Source organism: Stegastes partitus, unplaced genomic scaffold, assembly GCF_000690725.1.
Source record: "Stegastes partitus isolate 25-593 unplaced genomic scaffold, Stegastes_partitus-1.0.2 Scaffold711, whole genome shotgun sequence".
Classification (NCBI taxonomy): Eukaryota; Metazoa; Chordata; class Actinopteri; family Pomacentridae; genus Stegastes; species Stegastes partitus.
Genome location: NW_007578442.1, coordinates 228,860 through 253,513, shown reverse-complemented (window position 1 = coordinate 253,513; position 24,654 = coordinate 228,860). Strand labels below are relative to the sequence as shown.

The 24,654-nt window shown below is 40.4% G+C and overlaps 2 protein-coding genes across 3 annotated transcripts in view; one reads left to right on the top strand and one right to left on the bottom strand.

Annotated features, from left to right (window-relative positions):
* The window catches only part of jazf1b (JAZF zinc finger 1b), a 28,003-nt gene extending 20,549 nt beyond the window's left edge, over positions 1-7,454 (top strand). Inside the window, exons 2-5 of the mRNA XM_008291052.1 lie at positions 507-579; positions 1,248-1,444; positions 3,461-3,630; positions 5,674-7,454. Of these exons, the coding sequence (XP_008289274.1) occupies positions 507-579; positions 1,248-1,444; positions 3,461-3,630; positions 5,674-5,850 (617 nt within the window). The 3' untranslated portion in view covers positions 5,851-7,454. The remainder of the gene's footprint in view (positions 1-506; positions 580-1,247; positions 1,445-3,460; positions 3,631-5,673) is intronic.
* Positions 7,455-7,496: 42 nt separating this feature from the next.
* tax1bp1b (Tax1 (human T-cell leukemia virus type I) binding protein 1b) lies at positions 7,497-24,654 on the bottom strand. Of its 2 annotated transcripts, XM_008291050.1 has the most exons (18): positions 24,555-24,654; positions 22,144-22,337; positions 18,454-18,556; positions 17,806-17,996; positions 16,502-16,660; positions 15,435-15,583; positions 15,213-15,303; positions 13,595-13,780; positions 13,139-13,390; positions 12,133-12,303; positions 11,589-11,661; positions 11,165-11,283; positions 10,876-11,001; positions 10,255-10,341; positions 9,302-9,500; positions 9,046-9,200; positions 8,855-8,940; positions 7,497-8,598 (listed from the first exon to the last, which is right to left on the bottom strand). In XM_008291050.1, the coding sequence occupies exons 2-18, from the start codon at positions 22,318-22,320 to the stop codon at positions 8,400-8,402; spliced, it is 2,523 nt and encodes an 840-aa protein (XP_008289272.1). In that variant the 5' UTR covers positions 22,321-22,337; positions 24,555-24,654; the 3' UTR covers positions 7,497-8,399. The 2 variants fall into 2 exon arrangements, with proteins under 2 accessions (XP_008289272.1, XP_008289273.1); XM_008291051.1 differs by lacking the exon at positions 10,255-10,341.

Sequence of the window (24,654 nt, the reverse complement as noted above, 5' to 3'; positions counted from 1 at the left end):
ATGATTTTTCTATTAGTCATGTGGTCTATAAAATGTCAGAAAACAGTGTTTCTCAAAACCCAAAACAAGGTTCACAAATGTCTTGGTTTGTCCACAACCTAAAAATATTCAGCTTACTGTCAGAGAGGAAGAAAAAAAAAATCCAATTTTAGAAGTTGGAGTTAAAGAAGTTTGACTTTTTCTTCTTAGAAAAACACTAAATAACCAATCATCAAAGTAGTTGTTGATTAATTTGCTTTTTTGTAATGACTTTGTGCTCTTTTGTTGTGTGCTGCTAACTCAAAGAGCTGCTCAACTGCCTTTTGTTGTTGTTTGACGATGACAGTAAAGATGTATTCTATGTTATATATGTGAAAATGTAAATAGTACTTCTTAGACATACTTCTGTAAATATAATCACATGAGATTGTTGTAGCATTTTGGTCTTTATAGAGTGTATGGAGCCAGAAAATAGTAGTTTTGAGCCAGTAACAGCTAATAATTTTGTACCTAATTCTTCCCCTCAGATACGGACCCCTGCCTCCTGGAGAAGCAGGAGCAGCAGCAGCCGACATATGTCGCCCTCAGCTACATCAACAGGTAAAGAAATAGGGTAATATATAAAAGAAACCTGCTGAACGTTTGCTTGTGTCTGCAGTAAATCAGTTTTATAAATCTACCAAAATTAGACATGATCATGACATTAATGCTATTAGCGGCTGGCCTGTAAAGTGTGTCCACAGAAGTCTTCTACGTCAGGAAGCGTTGTGTCATGACGAAGTGAAGCGTGTGCGCCTGTGAGCTTCTATCACCAATTTCAAATGTCATCTGGTGGATTGCTTAAATGAATCGCTGCAGTATTTGGTAGTTGGGTTTTTTATTGCGCTGGGTTAATCCCAGTTGTCTTTGATATGGTGGTTTTAAAAGCCTTATGCAACAAACCAGTGCACAGGAAGGTCTGCCACTGTCTCCCTGCCTTCACAAACACATCTTGATGTGGCTATCACTTAATTTGTTAATTCCACTTTTGCTTTAACAATGTCTATGTTAACATTTCATTTTTATGATACACATTTACCAAAGAACTTTACTGTCTATCATAAACTCCAAAAAGTTTTTTTTTTCATGGGAATCTCGCCAGCGTTTGGTTTTTCCAAGCATGTGTTCTACAGTAGTGAACCTACAGCGCAGCACACATAAAGGCAGCAAGCTGCTCACTGTACGCCGAACGAAAAAAATGTTTGCTGACCAGTTTTGTTCCACTCCAGGTTCATGACAGACGCTGCGAGGCGAGAACACGAGGCGCTGAAGAAGAAGGTGCAGCCCAAGTTGTCTCTGTCTCTGACAGGCAGTCTGTCACGCAGCAATGTTTCCACGCCTCCCCGCCACACCAGCGGAAACCTCACCCCTCCAGTCACACCACCAATCACCCCGTCCTCTTCCTTCCGCAGCAGCACACCTACAGGTAACCATCAGCGGCACATCTGGTTACATGTCCAGCAGTTAGTCACAGTGGCCACGGAACACATGCTACTTTGTGGGGGGTGTTTGTAATAGTTTGTAAGATTAAGAACAAGCTAAACTTTTTAATTTATCATTCTGGATTTCAAACAGTACGCTGCAAAGCTTTATGAATTAAGACTATGTTCCTTTATGTTGCCTGTTTTAATTGAAGGTGCTTCACTTAGCGCTTTAAACCCCAAAGTCCCCATTTATCACAGAAACTGCACAAACAGAAATCCCTGTTGCATTTTTAGCATTTTTGGAAATAAACTAAATCTAAAATAATATTTCTTCAAAACATTGTTTTTTTCCTCTCCATGTTTTTTTTTTCTTTTTAATTCCCCAAGAATAGAGAAGAGAAGCTATGATTCAGTCAGCTGCAACCGAATGTCACGTGATAAAGATTCTGGTAGTTTTCGGCTGAACTGCAGGCTGTGTTCACACAGAGCAGAGAGGAGACGAATATGGAGGCAAAATTAAAACCGACTTGAGTCATTAAATAAATGCAGCATGACTCAAAAATGGTACAGAGAGAAAAAAGTTGTCGCAAGTTGTTGAAAAATACATTCAGGATGATAAATGGTTGGAAAATGTAAGTAGGGAAATAGCTACTGTACGTGGAGCCTCTGCTTTTTCTAGTATTGGTAACAACTGTGGGCACTTTCTTTTTTTTTTCAAACTTTTTAGAAAATAAATAAATAAACCAAAAAATACATTTTGTCTCGTTTTTTTTTTCTTTTCTGTTTTTTTTTTTTTTTTAAGGATTTATGCCAGTATAACTTTGCTATTCTACACAAAATAAATGTTTGAGTTTTCTCTACTTCTAGCCATGGAGGTTCTGTTTTTATGAAAGTGCCGGACTTTATATTGCCGTTAAAAATGAGTAAAAAAAATAAATACTGCCTGGAGTTCCAGGGATTAGAAGTTAGATTAGAAGTTAGACTTCTGAATGAAAACTATCTGAACATTTTTCATCCTGAATTTTTGTTCAATTGCCAAATTTAATTATGATCAAACATAACCAGTTGGTGATAGAGAAGAAATACGTCTCAGATATTCCCAAGAATAAGGCCTTTCATACCATGAAGGTCCATTTTTAAGAAACAGCAAACATTTGCTCGGCTAAAGAAACTATGAATTCCTGCCGGCGTACCTCCAAGTATTTTCGTCCTTTTTTCACTTTCAAAAGTATAAAATATGAATCTCCAGTTGTCTTAATATCCATGTATTTCACTAACTGAGATTATATGATTATGTGTTGCCTACAAAAACTCCTCATTCACCTGGTTTTGATCCTGAATCGTGTCATATCTCACAGTGAAATTGTGGTTAACCTGTTACAGATTTTTGATTATAATATGCTGTATGTCTGTTTGCTGTCCATGTAAAATCGGTGACGGAATTTTTGACACCATGCAAACTAATTATCCAATAAGCAGAATTTTTTGGCATTAGCTGGGGGCTTTAGGAGACAACCAGATTATAAAGCTCACTTTCTGGCTTCAGAAACTCAGGGACCGCCCTCATAGTCCAGCTAATTTGTTTAATCCACTAGAGTGTACTTTATCTAACAGGAATCTTTTTTGGTCTCTGTCTTGTAACGCTTTCCCATGTACTCGTGTCCTTGTTTTGTAAAGCATGAATCCTCATGGCACAACATCTTTAGTTAATCGATAAAACAATAGTTTTGACCCAAGACCTCTGTGAAACGCACAAATTCTTTCCCACGATTTTGCATAATTCAGTCTTTCCGAACACTTGGGCACCGTAACACGTGAGGTAAAGTTTCTGGGAACGCTGCCTCAGAACACACGCTGAGAAATGCCCATGATTTTCAGCCTGAAGGCGCAAAGTTCCAGGGTTTTCTCCCCACACATGAGTCACCAAGTGTGCATAAATCAGGGCGTCTCAGACCAGTTTGTATGATTGCACGTCTGGCGCGGATTCCCCTCAATCGTTCACTATTTGTCTCCCACAGGTAGCGAATGTGATGAAGAAGAGGTAGAGTTTGAGGAGTCTGACAGTGATGAATCGTGGACCACAGAGAGCGCCATCAGCTCCGAGTCCATCCTCAGTTCCATGTGCATGAACGGAGGAGACGAGAAGCCTTTCGCCTGCCCCGTTCCAGGCTGTAAAAAGAGATATAAGGTAACTCAATACCCTACATCCTATTAGAATGTATTGTAACAGTTGGTAATATTTTCACCATGCCTGGACAGACGAAATGAAAACCTGGGATATTAGCGATTTACAAAGTGTGAGATAGCGTCGAGGATTTAACTTGTTCGCAGGAATAAATCAAAACGGATTCCCTGCTGTTGACAGTGGAAAAAATGGCTCCTACTTGAGCATTACAACAACATAAATGCATACATCTAGTCCACTTGTGTGATGTGGAGTTTTACAGGATTTTCCATTCACATCTGGCGTGTGCGGTCGGGATAAATTATGTGCAGCCTGAGAAAATTGCATTGCTGACGTGAATGACAGGGTTATAGGCGATGACTTAGTCTGAGGTAGCAGGCACCATTCGGGCATCTGTTTAGGGGCAGAACAAAATTGGTTTGCAACTAGAAAACATTTTTATTTCCCCTCCTACACCCTATTGTTGGCTGGCAACCTCGTTTTGTCCGAAAGTGATCCAAGATGTACACTGTATGGTGACCATGCTACTTTCTAGCTGTGTTTTAGACAATGGTACTCTTTCAACTTTGTGGCAGCATCTTGTCTGTTTCAGCACATAAAAGTTTGCCCTAACCTTTGGGTAAGAAAAGTTCAGACTTACCTTGCATTGTTTCTAACAACCAGCAGGGGGCGACTCCTGTGTTTACCAAAAGTAGACAGATTGTATAGAAGTCTGTTAGAAAACTACCCATCTCCTCCTTTGATTTGCTACCTCAGTAAAGGTGTTTTGAATGAGTTTATGGTCTCAATCAGTACAGTTGAGAGTCAAGTAGACGATCAAGGGGGGTATGCTTCAGGGCATGGCTACATTCTGATTGACTAGTTGCTACCATATTGCTGTGCACAGTTACCTCAGGTTATCCAGGAAGATTAACTGTTGATCATTACATCCGGACCAAGGTGGTGGGGCGCCCTGATACTTCACTGCATCCCTTGTACCAAGTGTAGTCATTGTTGTAGCAGCAGGGTTCTGTTTTAGATTCCTGCTCCCTTTCTTTGTGTCTCTACTCGACTATCCCTATCGAATAAAGGCAAAAAAAACAAAATCTAATGTTTAAAAATAATAATAAGACCAAGGCGATGTCAACCAAACTTGAGGCTTCACAACGATAGTCCAAAAACAAATACTCGATATCCGAATACAAGTTTACAAACTAAAGGTGTTGTGAGTTTGGTCTGGAAGACTCTCCTGCAAACAACTCTTGCCTTAACCACATCCAACACTTCCGGATGACTCAAAATGCGGGTCTTACCAACTAACATCAGTACCAAACTTCATTAAAGGCCCCTAAAACTCATCTCCGTGTGCCAAAGTTACACATTTAGAAGTTTTTCCCATGTAGATATTATTCCTTCCTGCTTTAAAATGGCATAGATGTAACGCTGTTGCTTGATTGAGAATGTGCAGGTGTATTTCTTTTCAACTACCCATCCCAACTCACTGCAGCTCAGCACACCAGCTCACCAAACACAACTCATCCACGCTACAATGGCAAGTTGTAATAGTGGAGTACACCAAACATGTTAATGCACAATGACATAGAAAGCTCCAGTCTGAAAGTTGATTGGATTGGTTCCTGAGACTTGTCACATATGAAACCCTGGAAGTCTGAATCTGTGTTTGTAAGGCTGTCGTCGGTACACTGCAGTTTCAAGGTGGAAATATTCAGCCGTAGAATCGACTGCTTATTTTGCTGATGATGTGTTTTTCACTGGCGAGGCTTTACGGTGCATTTAAGGCCAAAATCTGAGCAAAGTCCTGCCCCCAAGGTCCATAATCTTGTGAAACACCTTCCCTGAAGAGTTCATAGAGAAACATATTAATGCTCATTGGTTTGGAATGAGCTGCTAATCAGTCACATATGGATGCAGTTTCTGAGTTGTCCATATTCTTTTCCCCATGCAGCGCAGATGTGTTAAGCTCATCCAGTTGTTCTGTTGTTACTCCTAACACGCACCGTTTAGCGTTTATGTGTCGAAAGTGACGTCTCGTTTTTGTCTCCGCAGAATGTGAACGGAATCAAGTACCACGCCAAGAACGGCCACCGAACCCAGATAAGGGTGCGCAAACCCTTCAAGTGCCGATGCGGGAAGAGCTACAAAACATCTCAGGGTCTCCGCCACCACACCATCAACTTCCACCCGCCCATCTCCACTGACATCATCCGCAAGATGCAGCAGTAGAGAAGCGAGAGAACACCGCCATCACCAGCAGCGGCTGTTTTTCATTCCACCCCTTCCCCTCTCATCCATCAGCCCCTGACCCTTTTCTTTCTCATATATACTTTGCTATGACACTATTTTTTTTTTTTTTTGATTGCATGATAGAAGTGTATTATTATTCCATCTTGATTTTTATTCAGAATGTTGAATCTTTGTGTACTTCACAGTTTTGTACTTTGCACATTTAAGCTATTGTTTATCTTCTTTGTATTTTTTTATTTTTTTTATTTTACACACGGTGCTTGTTATTGATGAGGGCATGTTGCAGACTACAGAATGACCACATCACAAGTAGCCTTGCATGTACAGTGGGGCATTCTGCTTTTAAGGGAAGCGGAGGAAAGATTTGTTTTTGGAGAGAAAGGAGGCACCATTATCATGCTTTTGCACCTAAAATGTGACAACTGAAAAATGAATGTGTGCTGAAAATCCAACATGTACAAAAGCCGTTTTTCAGTCTCTATCAGACTTACTGTTGGACTTGACTGTAGTTCTTTTCATATCACAAGAATCCAACCCCCCCTTTCTTTTTTTAAAAAATATATTTTACTCCAACCACTTTTGTTGTGTGTGAGCACCAAAGGATTATCTCAGGTGATTTTCGCAAAGCATTTCAGCACCACAATCCTGCCCAAGTGTTTTGAAAGTATTTATGCTGTTCAGTGGGATCATGGGAACTCTTGTGCGTCCTCGTGCTCCCGATCACTTTCCTCAAGACCTACGCAGTTTTCCTTCCTTGCTACTTTACAGTAAGGGATCAAAGCACTTTTTGTAAAAGTTGCCAAACAAAATAGCATTTTTGCCAATACCTTGTTTCTAGTGTATATACGTCGAGTGTACAATTGCACGTTCTACGATAGATTGCTCCGAGTGTTTTCAGTATTGTGAGATTTCTGTATGAACAGTAGTTGCCTTGAATTGTAAACCATTCCAAACAGTACAGTAAATCTTTGTATGGTTTCATTTTGACAGTTTATACGAATTCAGCTGAAGGCAGGCAGCCACTTCAGACTGTTTGCTGATCTCCCTGATCTTACAGAACTATTTGATTAATCCATGATATGGATAATATGAAAACAGGGGCTGACTTTGGCCATATATTTAGCACACTGATGTTCTCACAGTTTGACTGAGAGAAACACATGCAGTTCTTACTTTGTGCCATAACAACATAATGTCATTCATCCGTGAAGACTTAAAAATGATGAACCACGGGTCAAGCAATGCCACAAGAAATAGGAATTATCAACACTGAGCCATTAGCTAAAAATCTTCACAGCATGGATGTTTGTGTGTTAATAAAGTACGGCCCAATTAAGAATTGTGGCAGTATTATTCTGCCAGTATGGAGAAAACTCTTTGATATAGTGTACAGTGAATGTATTGTCATGTGTTAAGTGCATTAAATTATATTTTCATATGTTTCTGAGGTAAGACAAAAAGACATATGTATGAAAACGTGTATGAAAAGCTAAAAACCAGAGGTGGTGACGTACTGTATTTCTTCAAAAAAAAGCTGCTTCATGTAAACTTTTGTTACGTTTAGAATAAAAGTTCCTCTGTTCCTCTCGACTCCAGCGTTATTAACCCGCGTTTGGACACAATGATTCAGTTTCAAACAGACTTTATTCGTTCATTTTAGATACATGAAACTCACCGAACTAATGAAACATTTCTATGAGTAAAATAACTTAATACGTTAAAAGAGGAGAACAAAATGGGGGCGGGGGAATTGAACAGAAGCTCAGCATGCACTGATTAGCTAATGATATGAAAAGTTTAATAAGGATTCAGACACAATTAAATAATTAGAATCGAAACAAAAAGGAAACCTAACGAGAAAAAAAAAACAAATCTATATCATACACAAAGTATCAAGGCTGTCACAATATCATTGGCTTTAATTATTCTAAAATAGATGATCTGATGATATACTGTATAATCATGTATGGATATAATCACTGAAGATTTCTCCCTGACTGCATATAGTGCACCAAGGCTGCTTTCTATGTATAAAGAATGACCAAATGACTTGTACAGTGATGTTGAAGGGGGAGGGGGGGGGGAAGCATTTGTTTGCATGTTTTTAATGTAAGTTTGGTAAACACTTATCTCTTTCCCTGATTCGTTACATCCTGTAGTCTAACAGATCTGTGAGAGCCGAGTCAATTAAAAGTCAGTATATATATTCGTACAACAGTCTTATCCCCCTAAATTATTCTTCAAATCCAAATGAAGGGAAATCTTTCACCTATAAAAAAAAAACATTTTGGTTTGCAAACATTCAGTAGCCCTGCGATATACACTGAATTAGAACGTCGTTTTTAAAATGTCACATCACCTCAAAGTGTTTCTCTAAGTTGAAGTAAGAAAGCGAAAGTCAGTATAGTCCTAAAGAGAGGATCTTCACACCATTACATGCAGAAAAGAGTGCAGAGTGACTGATTTCAGTGGCTGACGGGGAAGTTGGCAGACTGGATGTGCTGATTTTTTTTTTTTTTTCTGTTTCTCTAGTCGAAGTTGAGCGGGTGGCCGTCGAAGTGAGTGAGCACGTGATTCTCAAAGACCTTCTGGTCGCAGTCCAGCGGGAACTGCTCGCTGCACATGGGGCAGATTTTCCAGTGGCTCTCCACGTGCTCCTCAAACTTGCTCTGGTCGTAGTTGGGCGGGAAGATGACCTCGCAGAGCGGACACCGTTTCATGTCCATGCTGGAGATGAAGAGGAAGCCGGAGAGAGAGAACACTCGTGTTAATAGGCAGACAGGCAGTGATGTGGGCAAACCAGGAGCTCTGGCTAATAAAGAGCATCTGTCTGATGCGACGTGGGTGGCCTGCTGCTCGACTAATACCAACAAAAGGGGGCTGGGCAGCTTTACGCAAGTTACAATGCACAGGTTTAGTAACTGTAGGGTGCAGCAAACTTGGACGGCATTTACGAGAGTTGAGGCATGCGAGGGTGTGTTACCTGGGATCAAAGCAGAAGGCAGTTTGTCCATCATTCACAAATGGGCTATGAGTTTCAGTTGCTGTGGGCTGTTCATTGGTGTTACCCTGAGAGACAGAGATAAAACAGCATTCAAATTAAAAAAAATAATCAACAGCACAGAATGGACAATAAACTTTAAGTATTTAACTGCATAGCCGGGAGAGGCTCACATTGTTGTTTTGCTTTTCCTCTGACTCCTCGTGGCCTTCTGGCCGACTGTGGTTGCGGGTGGGTTGGATACACACCACATTGCTGTCCCAGGAGGGCGGCCCAACGGGGGGCAGCCTCAGTGGCTGGTCATCTGAGAACTCCTCGTCTGCCTCATCTGCACGGAAAGAATTCAGAGACTACTGTAAATAAAAGTCCGTCGTTTCTGCCACTGTCGGCAGAGAACAGGAGATGCGACTTTCTGGAAAGAGAGCCAACCTTTTGAGTCTGAGATGGAGTAAGGGTTCCCAAAGTGTAGCTTGCTGGGGCTCTGAGAAACCAGCAGAGGGGTGGGGGCATCCTGGGTGTAAGGGACTGGGTACTGCAGGAATAAAGGCACACTGGACTGGAGGTTCTCCAAACTGGTTTTCTCACTGGCCCCCTGATCTCCCTTCTTGCTGCTGCCCTTCTGGAGCACCTGGGGAAAACACAACAGCAGAACCTTTCAGACCAGCAAAGTCTAAAAATTAAATAACAACATAGACATGGAGTTATGTATCTTGTTTAAACTTTTATTTATTCAATGTAGTTTCATTAAGCGGTTTCCCAAGAGTGCCCCGATCACATTCACAACGCAGTACAACCACAGTCTGACCTCCTGGGCAATTCTATCCCACTGGTTTCAGGATGGAACCGATAAACTTCCACGCAGCACGGTTGCTTCTCTAACCTTCAGGCAACCACTTCCCCATATCTGATTTCCTGTCTCTGAGCCTCCCAGTCTGATAAGGCAAGAAATCCATCACTTCTTACAGTCCCAAAGCAAAGCTGCGAGTTCTTCCCGTTTTGTCTTGCTCACTCAACCAGTTTAATTAGCACCTTCATTAAAAAAGAAACTCTTTTCATTTTCAAAGGGAATGGGACTCTGTGTTTTATTGATGTTAGTTGCAGACGCCAAGTTAATTTACAGTCTAAACCTCAAATTGGGTCATTCTACTCCTCTTAACTATAACAGCATTACCTCGAAGCAATATTTTAGGTCAGTGAAGACCTTACTGTGGCCCGAAGTAATGGAATGGAAAATAAGAACTCATTTACTTTGCGTCTACAATTAGAGGCATATTAAACACAGACCAGATTGGGAGAGGGAAAATGGCAGGGGTATGGCACATTTCAGGGAATTTTTAGAGTGGAAGAAGTCTATAAAAGAGAAAATGAAAGCTGTCACTAACCCCCTCCAGTTTTTCCTTCTCCTTCACAACAAGCGCAAGTGAGTCCTTCAGTTCCTTCACTTCCCGTCCTTTCTCAGCTACCTGGCTCTGAAGCAGACAAACGACACAAAAACAAAGGGATGAAGAGACATTTTCTATCCTCAAACTTCTGATGTGCTGCTGATTGAAAAATGTGCCACTGAAATACAATCAGACCTCAGTGCGTGACATTAATTGATCACAACCATAAAAGGCTTCCCTTTGCTGAGGACTGATTTATGCTCAATACCGCTCAAAGCAAAACAACCTGTTTGAATTCCTCTGAGACACTAAGCAAATATCCGCCTGACCTGAGCCAAGCACAGCATTAGCCAGGCAACTAGAGAAGACTCCTCCGAGCCAAGCTTTGCTTGTCTCCAGAGCCTGACATAAACAGCAGTAAAATGTCGTCTCACAGATAGGCCTACTCATAAACAACACTGTCAGAGCAACTGTGTTCAAGGGGAGAGATAGCATCAAAGGCTCCATCCTTGAGCTAGACCAGCCATACACAGCGGTAAAAGCCCAGAAGAGCCTAAAGACAGGCCTGCTTTGAAGACAGCAGAGCATCGCTGGCAAAGTGTGTAGTCTGGCTGTACTAACCTTATAACGATCTTCTTCTGCTGCAAGCTGCAGCTTCAGGTTCTCGTTAGTCTTCAGTTGCTCCTTAAATTTCACCTCCATCTTGGCCAGCTCATCAGCAAACATGCAGCTACGCTCCTTCTCCTCCTGGAGAGCAACAAACGTTGTCCAATTCTCTTTTAATTACAGCGCATCATCACCTTTAAAACTACAGAAGTCCTTCACATGTTTGAGCATCCAGTTTAGGGATGCATGGCCAGCAAAAACTGTAAAAAAAAAATAAAATAAAAATTTAAAAAGCACTTCTTACCATCAGCATCTGCTTGCATTTTCTGTACTTGTCATTCCTGTCTGACGCCTCTCGGCTGATGCCTTTGAGTTTCTCCTGGATGATGGCTTCCAACATGGGATCAGCAGAACCAGGACTCCCTGAAAAGACAAAGACGGCGAGTCAGACAGTTTGCTCAGTTTTTTTTTCCTCCCAGTTTATCTGTTCTTTAACAACAAAACTAAAAACTAAGAAAATAGGCTCCCATCCCACCTACTACTCAATTTATCGAAGCCGAGTTCAAAATAAAGCTACTGACTGACTGATATCCCAGGCAAAATAATACAAACTACAAAAGATAGTTCCACATTTACAACGTTTAAAGCATTTTTGAATTTCAGTTGCATTTTCCAGTTGCAATTAGTCATTCCAAAACTTAAAATCTGGCATAATTAGCCATAAGTACCTGGCACAGACGTGTCTGGACTCACTGACGCAGGGACTGCTGCAGCATCTTGTGCTGAGCTTCTCCTCACATCCTATCGACAGGGAAAAACAAATCATTTAAACGCAGCAAGACAGAAACAGAAGAAAACAGAAGACAAACTAGCTGTGAATAAACACAGACATGAGCTGGATACACATAAGGAACTGTAGCTATCAGAATATTAACATAAAAACCAGAAAAAAACAACAGTTACAACAAGACAATTGCCCAGATTGTGTTTTTTGTGTATTTATATTGCAAAGACATTAAAATGGGGATGACTAAATGTCTCACACAATCACACTGCATGTTGATGAAAATGAGTTTGTCTAGTCTCATGATGTACTGCAGTCAATAAATGACTAATACATGCTGAGAAGTGGCAAAATGACCTTTTAAATCTGAGGGCATTTCATGAGATTTGATATTAAGGTATAGTGTTACAGATATCTAATGTAAGTTCTGTTCTTTAACTTGTTTGGACATGAAATCAGCGTGCTGGCTGGCATCTGGCAGGACCTACCCCTTGCTGTTCCGAGAGTTTAAGCACTTGTTTTTGCAGACGCTGACATTCCTTGTATTTCTCCTTGTAGTGCTCTGCAGCCATGTGCAGCCGCAGCTTCAGGTCCTCCACCTCTCTCTGCAGCTCTGCTACAACAGCTGGGTCGGCAGCAGCTTCTTCCACTGCTTTGGCCTGTCCATGTAAAACGTAACAGCAGAGCAGATCAGACACCAACAACGTTACTGGGCCAACTGCACAGACCGAGGAAAGCGTTATAAAAAGCATCTTCTAACAGTAAGTCATCACCTACTATGACTAACACTGTTTGTATATTAAAGAGGTGCTATCAAACGATGCTTTATTACGAGATTGGTGATCAATAAAAATCAACTATGGAAAGAATTACAGCCTCCTTTAAAGGCAGAAGCAGTAAAACCTCTTGTGGGAGAAACTGTTTGTTTTGCTCTTTATAGCATTAACTTTCTGAAACTTTCGTACTGGCTTCAACCAAACCTAGGATATCTAGAATACAGTTGGACTATGATATACAGCAGTTTTATGATTTTACTATCTTTCAATCCATCCATCCATCCATTATTTATACACCACTTAATCCTCACTCGGGTATCTTTCAATCCTGTGAGGCAAATTAATGATAAATGTTACAAGTTGTGATCTACATTTTGCACATGATAGGAAAAAAATGGCCCTTTTACTTCTGTGTTCTCATTAAATTATAGTTTTTAGACATTACCTAAAAAACATTTCTTGTTACTTTCATGGTGCTAACTATTCAACATGTGATTATGCATGTTGCTACATATTAGTATGTACTTAAATAAAGTTTTTAAACTCAGGTGTTTCCATCAAATTGATCATTATGGCTCTGGGTCATTGAATACTAGAGGTTTTCTACACTTGCACACCGCCTACACTTGCTTACTAAGCATGTCTAATGATAAATGAAGTATTTCTCATACAGTAAAGTTCACTCAAAACAACAAATCCGGCCATCGCTCATCCTTACAGCTTCCTGCTTGGCGTCTGCCTTCATCTGCTCTACCAGGCACTCCAGGCGGGCGCAGTGGGCCTGAGCCTCCGCCTTGGCCTGGCGAAGGGCATCGGCCTCGAGCTTCATGTGGTACAGTTCGGACATGGTTCGGTCGCGTGCGCTTGAGGCGTCCCTCAACTCAGCCGCCAACAAGGAGGACTGCTGCTGGTTGGCCTGGAGCTGCTCCTCCTTCTGCCGTAGCTGCTCCTTCAGGGCTTTCATATCTCCCTGCAGGAAACAAACACATTTTAGGTGTTTTAATTTACCTTAACTCCTCTACAGATGTGTTATTATGCATCACATTGTTACTTCTGGTCTTTCTATAATTAGTCTTTAAATTATCATGTGATATAAATATAAATCAGGTTAAAAACTGTCCATCATAATCTAGCTAGGTGACTTTTTGACGCCGCAAAACAAAATTATTTATACCAAGGGGGAGACTTTGGCCAGGATCTCTCTGTACTGTTTCTCCTTCTCGGTGAGGCATGCTTGCAGGCGTCCCACCTCCTCCTTAAACTGGGCAATTGTGTTTTCCTTGTTCACATCCACAGACTTCAGCATCTGCAGCTCCGCGCTCAACTTAGTGTTTTCCAGCTCCCGGTTTTTCAGGTGAATCTGGTACGCGCACACACACACACACACAAAAAAGTGATGAAAACACAAGCCCACAAAGACACAAAAGAAGATATAAAACACACAAGCAAAGTTATAAAACATAAAGTTGTTGGCTTTTGTCTCATTTATTCAACACCAATGACGATCATGTACCAAAGAGCACATTAAAATAAATGTTGCATGACCTCAATTACAAAACAGAGATTGAGATAGACCTATAAAGTTGTCCTTGTGCAACAGCCCCAGTGTGATGGTGCAAGTTAAATTAGGTATGGGTTTTCGGCCTCATTTCTGTGGCGACACGACAGTATGTGGCACTCCCACTTCCTGTGCAGTGTCCGCACCAACAAAGACAAAGAAACACCAGACGGACCAGAAGACAGAATAAGGCATGCCCTGTTTAGACTAAAAGGTTGGGCAAAATAATCCCAGAAGTACAAAGTGGAAAAACAGGAAGGAAACCAAAAAAGTAAATGAACTACACCTCGCAATTTGGTGAATCTAAAATAACAACAACGCTGTAAATTGTACAGAGTGTAAAGCTGTCACTAACTTAGCAGTCGACCAAACTACAGCTGAGGCCACCCCATCGACATGATGTGACAAAGTGCTTAGCTGCTACCGACCTGCACCTGGACATCCTTATTTTGGATAAATCTTTAAGTGATAACACAACATTGAAACAGGACAAGTATTATCTGAGGGAATTTTAACAGGCAACTTTATTTGGGAAGAATTATTTATTGTAAAATGACCAAGGTGATTTTGCAGCTTCATTAAAAATACAAAATACTACAAAAACAGCTTTTAAAAGCAGCTTAGAATCTGTCTGATTAGGTGTGACACTAGCAGAGACATCCAAATTAGTTGGGTTTTTTTTTTGCTTTGGATGTCATTCAGATCTGGCTTTGCACTTTTTGTACACAGCTTTGTGGTGCTGATTTAAGCTGTTAAATTAAATTTGTTGTGTTGCCTCGTGTAGTGCCAACACGTACAAGACACCACTGACACAGTACCTGTTTTTGGTCAACATCATCTTTGCTGTGACTGAAATATTTCCATGCAACTGAATTTCTTTCCGCAAACAAATCTCCTTTTTCGGTGCTTCTCTATTTCTTGCTTATTTTGCCGCGCACATGTGGAGCCTGCATGTCAACAGACTCTGTCTTGTGAGCAAAAAGTTTAAACAAAGTCAGTGTATCCAATAAATTGGAGTAAAATATGTTCAATCACACAGAATTCTCTCGTAGATTGGTCGTGGAAAATGGGAACCATGTGATTTTTCTTTTTGCATCAAGCAGAAAAAAAGCATGATGTTTGAGTTAATTCGCCTTACTTCACAGTGCCTATTGAGCATGCTCTCATTGCAGTGTCGATGCTGAAACGAGATACTGTGCGGCCCTACAAGAAGCTTATAAAACATGTACACTACCTTGTACAGTTCCTTCTCATCTTTCTCATTCTTGAGATGAGATTCAAGAGCCTCCTTCTCTGCTGTAAGTTTCTTCACTCTGTCCTTGAGACTAGAAAAAAAAAAGAGGCCATAAAAATGATAGTCGTGACCTGTCACAGTGTCTATGTCCACATAATAATTCTCTGCAAGCAAAACAAAAACCTCAGTAAATCTGCAATGAGCCAGCCATCGAGAACTCACCTGTCCAGCTCGGTTTCCTTTTGAAGGCCCTTCTGTGTGACTCCAATCAGATCCTCCTCCAACTGGATAATTCTGGCTGTGGCCTCCTCCAGTCTTCTCTTCACCTCTTCTTTCTCCTCTAGCAGGGCCTGGGAAGAATGCTGCACCTCCTGGGAGACAGAAAACCAAAAAAAAAATGAGGACGAATGCTTCAGATTGGTAACGTGCATCGCCTGAAGTACAATCATTCTAACAGATAAAATAAATAATATAATCCATTTTACCCCAGATCTATGTGAATCTAGATGGGTTAAAATCTTGTCGTGACAAAATAATACTAGCTCGCTAATATACGACTTTCCACTTCTGTCTTTGACTCCAAGCTTGTGGAAAACGTGTGCAAAACATAAAAATTTTATTGTCTCTGAAATGCGAGGCTAAATCAAAACGAACATTATGGCTCGATGCGGCGTTTCAACTTAAGAAGATGACATCAAAAACGAAATGATTTTCTTACAATTTGTTTATAGGCAGAATTTTGGAATCTTTATATTCACACCACATAAAAAAATCATATAAAAGTATAGTCATAAAATTAACAGCCACAAAATCTGTAATCATGTTTTCATCTGAAAGCCGCTTTAAAACCTGCAGATTTATGGCAGAGGACGGCAAAATAAATTATTACTGACAATGCTTTTAAGACTTAATGTTATGCTATAAAAAGCGGAATTACATCTTTGATAATACAGACATTCATATCTGTCACAGTGTGATTTACTATTTCAGAGTATCATGAGTTTGGACACCTCTGCATGTTGGGAATCCTTCACTAGGGGGTGCTAAGAGACTGTTTGGCCAAATATAAAATGGCCCTTTGAATAACTACATGAACTAGACAAGAGCTGCAATCACATAAATTCATAGTTTGTGCCGCCAATTCAAAGTACAACTACCAAATATAACAACAGCTGGAAAAGCCATTTTGGTTCATTAGCAGTCCAACAAATATGACCTTTCTCCTACTGCTACTGCTGGCTCTTCTATCTGCCTTCAAAAAAAAGCGACTCAGTCATTTCTCTGCTTACTTGGTTTTCTCTTCTCAGCTGGGCACAGATCTCCTTCTCCTGCTCACACTCCTTCTGCAGACTTTCTTTCTCTGCTTCCAGCTGCTCCTTCTCCTGCTGCAGGAGGGCCATGTTTTTAAGCAGCTCATCTTTCTCTCTCTGGGCTTCTTCCACCTTTTGCTGCAAAGAAAAAAAGAAAAAAATATATATTCGAGATGTTTAAATGTTAGCCATTAAATAATTTATTTCACTGACAAATGATATAATTTAGACTTTTTTTTACAATTGCATGCTGTGTTACAATGAGACAGAATTGAAATTTAACCCTCTGAACCCCAAAACTCGCTGGCTACTCTGAAAGGCAAGTCGTCTTTGTAAAAAATGCCAAAATAACACAATTTATCACATCCAGAAACTGTAAAAACAGAACTTTCCAGCAGTCTTTGAACTAATCATGTGTGACATGCCATTCTGTTAGTGGCATTTCCTCAAAAGCACTGTTTTCTACATGTCTTATTTAAAAATAGGCTAAATACACCATTTGCTCTAACCAGATTCTCTAAAAAACAAAAACCTACAAACTCCGTGATCCTCTTTGCAACCGTGAAGCCATTAGTGATTCGGCTGCAGCTAGGGTCACGTGACAAAAATGTAGAGACAAACAAGAGGATGCAAATATGTAAACAAGTTTAAAATGTAAATAGTAAAATATCTGTAGTATGTAGAGTCGCCATTTTTTGTTATTTTGGTAACACCTGTGTTTATTTTGGTTTTGTGTACCTGTGCAATAAAATAAATGCTACTTGGCTCAAAAACAGTATACAGTGGAGCAAGTTCTCACCAAGTTGTTGGAAGCGTGGGGAAATAGCTTTCTCAAGTTGATGTGCACGGTGTAAAAACAAGTTGGTAGAGTCTATAAAAATGTAAGTAGTCAAATATCTATAGTATGTAGACACAACATTTGTTTTTAAGTAGCGGTAACACCTGTGATTATGTGGGAAAATGTCATACGTGTTGATCCCAGCTTAGTCAAGTTGTGAAAAATAATTAAAGACATTCAACATCATCTTTCTTTTAACTGCATTATAACTGCACAGACGACATTGTTGTGTTCCAGCGGTTGTGTGGTTCCCACTGACGGGCAGGATTTTATATTGGAGTGATAAATGAAAAGACGATGAGGAAAAATGTGCCAGGGGCAAAAAAAACGCTCAGAAACTGCTTGGGGGGTTCGGGGCGGTTAATTAGAATTGCTAGATGTGACAGCATAACAAGCCTTATCAAAGCTCAGAGTTATTGCATACTGCTGCTGAGGTGCACTGTACCTCAAGGAAGCCAGCCTTGGTGGTGACCACCAGGATGTCAGAGTTGCATTCGTCCTCCACAGTCAGCAGCTCGTCTTCTGAGGGGCTGTTGGCGCGAAACTGGAATGGTGTGCTGGCCCCCCGGATCTCCCCTTTGTGTGTCACATAACAGAACTGGTAGAATTCACCGTCGTCATTGGGTACATAATATCCTGGCAGGGGGAAGAATGACACCCAGTCAAGTCAATACAGGCAGGGGCGAAGTGTAGCCTTTTTTTTTTTCTTTTTTTTTTTAAATTTCAACCTGTACACTGATCAAAAACGTACAACAAACAAAAAAGTATATAAACTGCTGCACTGTGTTAGCTGATTGATCTGGAGCACACACAATACACGTGTAAAGTTGTTGGTTTCAATCAAAAAAGGGAAATCAAATCTTTTCTTTCTTTGCGCCACTTTCCAATACTTTATAAAGAGTGGTATAAAAAGATTTAAAAAACACATAAACTCACATGTCGTTAACACCAGAAAAGAGATGTGTGAGGAACGTTTCCATTTCATTGCATTCATATCGATTCAGTATTAAACTTTAACAATCCTCCGAACAGCACCGTGATATGCGGTCATTAAAAGGTGTCAAAGTTATAGAAAACTATGGTATGATCTTACCCTGAAAGACCACTGTTCTGTGGACTGCGGTGCCTTCCACATAGTTCTCAGGGAGAGGCGACCACAAGAATGTATAATAGTCCCTCGCTGTGCTCCAACCAACCTGTGAGACATTGTGGGGAATCCATTCAACCAGACGCTCTCACCACATCAGTGTAAGATAATAACAATGAAGGATTAACAGGGAGACTTTCCCGAATCCACAGTGTCACTTCCAAAATGTTTCAAACCGGTTCATTACGGTAATCATGGGGTTTTTAATCTATGTTGGGATGATAGCATAAGAGCGTGTCTGCTGTGACATTTTTTTTCTAACAAGAAAAATTATCATCTGGAAACCACTCCTGGTCACCATGTGCATGTGGCCTGGCCCTTGTCATGAACAAGCCCAACTGTGGAAATGTAGCTACAACTCACTTCTAACAGGAAGAGGGAAATAGGTGAAAATTTTATACATAGGCAACTTGAAAATGAAAACCAAAATGTAATTATACGCATTTTATGTGTTGTTAACTGATGGCTGATGAGGGGGAAGTGCAGAAAATACATCCATAACTTCAGACCGGTGCCATAAAACTGTCAAACAAAATCAGTGTCACATTGAGCTGGCTGGTTTTCGGTGTGCACACACACAGGCGCACACATGCATCCACAACAAGCCCAGTAAAACCAGCCTATTACCCAAGTTTCTCACACAAAACATGATTTAAGTTGTGATGCGACTATCAAAACTTTCTGGATTATTCACGTGAGCAGATCACATTGCAATGCGTACAGTTTCTTGCGACAGATATTGCTTTTTGGTGTAAGTAGCCTTTTTTCACCGTCTGTGCAGTTTATTTTCTCACCTGTGTGCAAACAGCCTCCAGCTACAATGCTGTGAGTGTTCATCGGAGCCAGAGATAGAAGGCTCTGGTGCTCCAAAACCCCCAATTGTTACCAGTGCAGTTCCAGCCTCCAGCAGTAAAGAACAGGAAGCAATTAAAACATGCACCTAGTTAGTGAGTGTCATTACTGAAGGCTAGCCTTCACCAGTCCACTCATTAGAGCTGCAGAGGTGGTGGTGGGTAAAAGCTCTGAGAGGAACTTGCAACAGACCTCTCTGCAATGTTTACACATAAGGAAGACAGGAGGGAGAGACAGTGGAGGGCTATCATAGAGAAACTACTGGCAAAAACACAAGAGGAAAATCTCTAAAATCTTCCAAATGTGACCACAGAGTCTGCAGATGCAATACGTACTTCAGGTCTAACATCACTTTTCACTGTCATTCCTACAAAGTCATAATTGTGCAAGAACGCGGACAGACGTTAGCTTGAATAGTACTGGAGCAGGAAACTATTGTCTATGTGTCAGTCTGTTAAGTAGTGAGTTGTTCATGAATCACAGAGAGGTTGTGCTTATAGACGCGTTAATTATAAAGCTGAGCTTGCTTTCTCCAAGGCCGCACCGATAACCTGTCCCAACAGCATTCCTGCATAAAGCTGTGCACAGTTCACATCAGCATGGTACAAAGACTCCTTTTGTCTATAGCTAAAACTAACTGGTTCATTCAAAAAATGTAAACAATGTCATGTTAGAGCATATATGAAGAAGTTTATCATAATCCAATTTAGTAACCTTTCAAACAATCATAAGACATGTTTAAGCTCCTGCCAATAAAGGCTTTTCAAGGAGGGACTGTTGCGCCTTTATTCCACCTCGCTGTTCTGTGTGTAAAGCACTGAGACGTAATTGGGGGGCATTGTTGTTGTGCCTTTAAGCCGGCAGCAGAGGCAGTGACAGAGCTGAATTGGCATTTGTGTAAAAAGAGGGGAAAACAGCATGGTGGAACGAGCCACACGAGACACCGATGCTGAACCAAACACCAGTATCCTGTATGAAAGAAGACACTGGTCTGAGCAAGCGATGGCAGCATAGCAGCAGCATTCTCTGTGTGAACGTGACTTTAGTTTTTCCTGTACTTCACATAATTAATCATATAGAGAGCATGCATTTAGATTAAAAGTATGCCAAATATATAAAAACTCATACAAAGTGGCAGCATTTCAAATAATCTAAAGAAGTAGCCACTCTAATTGACATAATGCCAACAGCAACTAAACATGCACATGGAGCCAACACTGCAAATCCCAACATATAGCACATCCAAGCATCCCTGCGCATGCAAACAAAAGAGCTTGGCAGCAAACGCCCCATCTGTCAACACTGCCAAGAACATCTACACGATTTACAATCCTGCACTCAGCCTTTTCCAGCAAAGCTTTATAGTTTGGAAGCTACAGAAATTAGTGATTTTAAGATCCATACTTCCAGCTGGTGCCTACCTTGAGGCTAATCACAATGTGATGTGGTATCCAGCTACAGTGGGCGTGCTGAATCCACTATTTAAACAGCCCCCAGATAATACCTCATCCACCGCCAGTAACCTAATATGACCTCATTTCTCGGTGTACTTGGGGGAAAACCCATTCATAAAACACACAATGGGACTTGTTGGCATTATTTTTCATTCGTTACCGTGAGCGATTTACACCTCTTCTGTTTAGCAAAGCTGCATTCATTTGTTTTGGCAATTGAATTATAGTGTGCTATCAGAATAAATGTAAGCCACAAGTACACTTCTGACTTCCACCCTCTGCACAGAAAGCAGTGTGAAGTTCACTAAGTCATAAATCTAGTGCCTCAGACCGTTTCAGACTCATCTTCACCTTTCCAACAGATTAAATCAATAAAAGTGAGCAACACACTCATCATAGCTTTGAGGTGAGCACAATAAAAGTATATGCTTGAGACATGCACTACTCCAATAGATCTAAGAGTTTATTAAACACACTTGTCCAGTCTGTGGTTAGTGGAGGTGATGTACTGCACTGTGTTGAAATAAATTCTATTAAGACTATGTAAGTTTTGGAAAAAGAAATCAGATAAAAAGTTATATTTATATGCAATAAAATGCACCTTTGCTTAATTAAACTCCCTCACAGGTTTTGTATCCACAGCCTGACTTGGCCTGGTAGGACCTTTATCTACTGGTGGCTAAAACGTTACAGAGATGTCACCGTTTGACTAACAGTACTTAGTCCGTTTGCTCTATCTGTGTTGCAGAACGCAAACAGAGAGAGCAGCAAGATTACGTTTTTTCATTTGTTATGATTTAATCTCACTTCTCTAGTAGATAAAAAGCATGTTGGTCTCCAACAGCCTGGAGTCATCCGCGTTTCAGAAGAAGCTAAAATAAATTACTGCCACTGAATTGGATTTAATGCGCTCCTATAACAAGAGCCATGTGGGACACTCAAGCTTGCTGTAGGGGTCAAAAAGCTCCACTCCCTCTGCCAAGCTCATTTTTCAAATAAACATGACCACAATTGCTCAGTTTTTCTCACGAATGGATTAACACTTTGTTCCCACCTTTATAGTAAAATCTCCATGTCATATCTGTAAAATAAAATTCTGAAGCAAAGCTGTGCAGCATTCGCTAGTATAGAATGAATGCCATGATTAGACAGCCAAGATGTCTTAGCTTCATAATAGAAACAGAATTATCAGAGAGTACATTCAAGATTTGCCTTCTGGTACTTCACAAACAACATGATCTAGTCATAGGAATACACTGATATAAGTAATTACACCCATAAACTCATAACATTTGAAGACTTTTATAACACAGTGACGAGGGTAGTTCACCTTGAATATGCCAACCCAGTCCTTTGGATGTGGTTTGATGAACTGCGTCAGGGTATAGTGACACTCCAGCGCAGCATGGGGCAGGTAACTCTTCCCCACATTCTGGAAGATGACGTGGGCAAAGTTTGATGTGTCCATGTTGTTTCCTAACAAAGTCCCGTCCAGGAACAGTGCCATAAATCACTCAGCAGTGGCTACACAGGAAGAGAAAAGCAATAAAACATATGAAACAACCATAGAAATGACGACAATGGGACCATTTACCATGACTGAGAAGAGATGAAGAGTTCTACACAAAAAAACTGAGTTAATTCTACGTTGTAGTATAATATTTTTCATTTAATCAGCTGTCTAGTATACAGTATATTTTGAATCATATGTCTGTAACAATGCTGATAATCTTAATCAAAGTCAATTTGAATATAGAAAATCTAATCATTATTTAAAGATAGGGTGCTGCTTTTCCCTCACCGAGTGGATAGAGGTTTCTATCTTAAATCTGAGGTCATATGGTGTTTGTGTGTGCAACATGCTTTCTTCCATTCAAAACTGCACATAACCAAAAATATAAGAAAGCTCTGGGCAAAATATAAAGTCACAATCCAAGTCTGTCATTGAGAATTTGCTTCCAATTGACAGTGGTGAAACCCAGGCAAGATCCATGACAGAAATTTAGGGATAAACCAATTATTAGCTAAGGGGATGGTTCGGTCCAATACTCAGACTCTTTTCAAATTGTTCTCCTTCAATTAAAGAAAACATAAATAGAGACATTTCAGCTAAGGTTTGTGTTGTCTGTTGTGTCATTCTAAAAATCAGCAGAATTAGCATTTTTACTTGAAATTGGTTATCGGTGTCCGTGACTAATAATCAGCCCTGGAAAAAAAACTTTCAGGTAACCCCTACCAAGTGACATGATGGACAAAAAAATGTAACATGAAGATAGTAGATATATTCACACAACTTTTATTTATCCATAAGACACCAAACTAATTCTTAAGTTCATCACACCTTTAAGTGTTTTTTTGATTAGTCTAGTTCATTTGACGTGTTTACAACTGACTGAGGACCGTCTCAAGACAAATTACTAATGTTTTTTTTTCATGGTATTGCAATGTTTCATGATCTTAAATATAAAAAATGAATATTGAAGACAGGTACACTGATAGCAACATGTAAGAGGTATCCAAAAGAATCTATGGTTCTGTGTCCACAACATTTACATGGCAACGTCTTCTATCAAATGCATAAGTGCAACCGCTGTCCCAAATGTACTTCAGTGTTTATCTTCCTTATTGCTTTGCCTTAAATAGATTTTGAAAGTAATGCTGACTGTCAAGCTTTTTTTCTGATTGTCCAGCCTATATTTGCAGCTGAATGTAAAAAGATAATGTGGTTTGACTTTGTAAACACAAACTGTTTCCCAACAATTTGTTTATTTTAAGCTTTGACCCTTTTAGGTAATAGAAAAAAAAATACTTTGTCACTAAGGATGAAGCATTACTTAGCTTCACTTTTGATTATAAAGGCACACTTCAGGCCTGGAACAAGATAACACGTTTACATATATGCAACGGGTGGCAATACTTACTGCATGAGTCACTGTTTGAGAAAATTACTTTACTGAAGGCACAGAAGTAGAAGTGACCTAGTGTGTGTATGTCAACTTTGCCTCGTAAACATCATTATATTTAGGTATAAATACCTAAATACAGACATAGTGCCACCTCATACAACAAATAGGAGGCTCTGACTTCGATTTTTAACTCAACACTAAACACAAGCCCACATGATTAGCGATAAGGTGACTTATTCATCTGGGGGAATTTTCCAGTTGGGCCTGAGCTGACTTTAATTTTGCTCGACGTATTAGGCCTACGAGAGTCAAAACATTTCCTCTGCTGATGAAGACCGACCGAGTTGTCATCTACAGTCAGCTCACAAGTTGTCAAAATCCAATATGCTGCTGAACAGGAATGACAATGGCTGAAACTGCCGAGTGGCAACCACCAGCTCCGAAACGAGGCCTAATGTGAAAACAGTGATCATGTGGCTAGCTTAGCTATGCAGCTAGCTAGCTAGCTAGCTAATGTTAGCTACATACTTTAGAAGACACGATTAACCACAAGGCAAAGACACGCGTGTTGCTGAGAAATGTTTAACTACTGCGGTAAATACTCGTTGTAAGTCTTTAACTACGCCATTTTATCAACGATACAACGCCCTTAACGAAAGCGGAGCAGCTAGTTTCACTGGGCAGCAGTGCTATCAGCTGGAGGACAAGGTTAAAGCTAACGTAAACACTTCGCAGCAGCGTGTCTCCAGGCGGCTTCTAAACACATGTCAGGCGGATTGGGAATATCGACAGCTGTAATCTTGATCATATTTATAAAATAAACACTTTAACATACCTCCTTGCCATGTTGAACAGTCGCTGAAATGCCAAAGTGTCATAGAAACAGTTGTTGACGCAGTTCAGTGCTTTCCCCAGACCTTCTTCCTGGAACAATA

What these genes read in the sequence shown, in the direction of transcription:
- tax1bp1b (XM_008291050.1), bottom strand. Translation starts at nt 22,320, where the DNA reads ATGGCACTGTTCCTGGACGGGACTTTGTTAGGAAACAACATGGACACA. An exon ending in CAGAAGAAGATCGTTATAAG is followed by an intron (nt 10,342 to 10,875) that starts GTTAGTACAGCC and finishes TGTCTGCTTCAG; the next exon opens with AGCCAGGTAGCTGAGAAAGG. An exon ending in GCCTTCTGCTTTGATCCCAG is followed by an intron (nt 8,599 to 8,854) that starts GTAACACACCCT and finishes CTTCATCTCCAG; the next exon opens with CATGGACATGAAACGGTGTC.